Genomic DNA, 2,232 nt, shown 5'->3' on the forward strand with positions numbered 1-2,232 from the left:
CATTGAGTTGGTTCCACCTCATAGAGACCCTGTATAGGATTTCCAAAGAGCAGCTGGTGAATTTGAACCACAGACCTTGCAGTTCAAATTGACCTTGTGGTCTAGTGCTTATCCTACCGTGCTGCACCAGGCCTCTCAGACACCCCATACAAGGTCACTATGAGTTGGAACCAACTTGACAGCACTTAACAACCACAACAACAAACACAGTAGCAGCTTTGCTAAATATTAAAGTCATTTGGAACTGAGGTCAGGAAGGAACTATGTTTATTTGGCATTGTTTGGTGTCAACCTTTACCTTATTCCATCTCAGCCAGCCTCAGAGCCATAACCCTTACTTCACACAGTGTAACGTTACTACCCCAGCTTGACTTGCTTTTGATTTCTTGTTGTTTTTAGGTGCCATCGAGTCAGTACCAACTCATAGTGACCTTATGTACAGCAGAACGAAACAGTGCCCGATCCTGGGCCAACCTCACTATTGTTGCCCTGTTCGAGCCCACTGATGCTGCCACTTGGCCAAACCATCTCGCTGGGGATCTTCCTCTTTTTCTCTGATTTATGGTGGTGGTGGTGGCTGTGTGTCATGGAGTCGGTTCCGACTCATAGCAACCTTGTACAGGGTTTTCAAGGGTGTAAATCTTTACGGGAGCAGAAAGCCTCATCTTTCTCCCGTGGAACATCTGGTAGTTTCGAACTACTGACCTTAAGGTTCGCAGACTGATTCGTTACCACTATGCTCTGATTTGTATGTATGTTGTATGACTCAATGTTTAGGGTCCAACTGTATGGGAATTTGCATTTGTATGAAAGGGGCTGAGACCTAGCTTCCAGATTTTATTCTTTTATTTTTACCACAGAAGCAGAGACTACCCTAATAAATCTTCCTTTCCTAGCACATTGAAAAACACGTTTTTGAGCCCCACTGACTCCATTAGGTTTGAACTTTAGTATTAAGTACGTAAGGAGAAAAAGAGTAGGTGTGGCGTGGACGGAAAGCGAGCAGAGAGAAGCACAGGTTCTAGAATGAAAAGAGGAGCGGCAGGGACTCCCTCAAGGAATGAAAACGCAAAAGGAGACTGGGGAAAACTCGAGGCGTATGACGAGACACAGGACATTTAACATGTCACACAGAAAGCCACATCAAACCTGAGTGCTGGGTCTCGGTCACAACCGCACACAAGCCCCCTTTCATTTCCGTTTCGGTTTTAGGACTCCTTGCTTCAGTTTCTGTTTTAGCACTCATCTAATAATAATTTTACTAGAAAAGGCAAATGTCTTGTAAACTAATGGGAAACATATTGTTTGGCACAGTTTATAATGTCAGGATTGATGGCCTTAACACTGAGGGTCTCTCTGACCTCGAAGATGACATAATGAAGCTGCAATGTGCTGAAAGTGATCCAGTTTGATTTTTTATTAGTTCTCATAATTGCCCCTTGTTAATTTGTATGCACATAATAAGCACTCACCTTCACAGTCTGTCCCGCTTCAGGGCCATCCTAGAAAAAGGCAGAAAAAAAAAAAAAATACAGAGGTGAGGACAGATAGATAGTATCTCCTGCTTATTCAGAAATATCGGCCATTAATAATTTAGATCCAATTTCATTGTATGTTAATTTATAGTATTCTCATGAGGACCATTTGCTTCAAATGTGTGGGACCAGACACTTCTCCATTTCCGCCAGAGACTAACTGAGAAGTTATGTATAAAAATGATATAAATTATCCAGTGAACCATCCCCCTTGCTACTTTTCATGCTCTTTGCTCTTGGCTATGGATTTAATTGCATTAAAGGAAGACTTAAACCATTGGGGGAGGTGAAGTATCACACCTTTTGGTTATCTTTAAATCAGGTGTAGTTTAATTAACCTCTGATCACTTTAAGTGTCTATGTAGGAATTCTTCAATAAACATAATTCATGGGGTATTACATGGGAAGAGCATGTAAGAGAGGTCTTCTCTGGCTCCTCTGACCTTAGGGGAGAGAGAGGAAGCATTCCTTTGTAGCTAGGCATTTTCCCCAGTCTGGGTCTCTCAGCTTTTTGAAGTCCAACAAAATTATTTCCTTATCTGAAAACAAGTAAATTCACCCAATCACCACCCAACATGCAAAGCCAAAGCATTTGTTTAGCTGGTTTCAGATTAATGGAATAAACCAAATCAGAAATCCCAAAACTGATGAAGGACTACCACTTTTGGAAAAAGGCCCTCTGGTAGCGTAGTGATTA

General features: G+C 41.9%; 1 protein-coding gene across 1 annotated transcript in view; it reads right to left on the reverse strand.

Moving 5' to 3' along the window:
- The window catches only part of LOC102822436 (bis(5'-adenosyl)-triphosphatase-like), a 1,401,568-nt gene that overhangs the window by 415,542 nt on the left and 983,794 nt on the right, over positions 1-2,232 (reverse strand). The window contains exon 3 of the mRNA XM_006862124.1: positions 1,473-1,502. Within this exon, the coding sequence (XP_006862186.1) occupies positions 1,473-1,502 (30 nt within the window). The remainder of the gene's footprint in view (positions 1-1,472; positions 1,503-2,232) is intronic.

This window comes from Chrysochloris asiatica, unplaced genomic scaffold, assembly GCF_000296735.1.
Source record: "Chrysochloris asiatica unplaced genomic scaffold, ChrAsi1.0 scaffold00046, whole genome shotgun sequence".
In the NCBI taxonomy this organism is placed as follows: Eukaryota; Metazoa; Chordata; class Mammalia; order Afrosoricida; family Chrysochloridae; genus Chrysochloris; species Chrysochloris asiatica.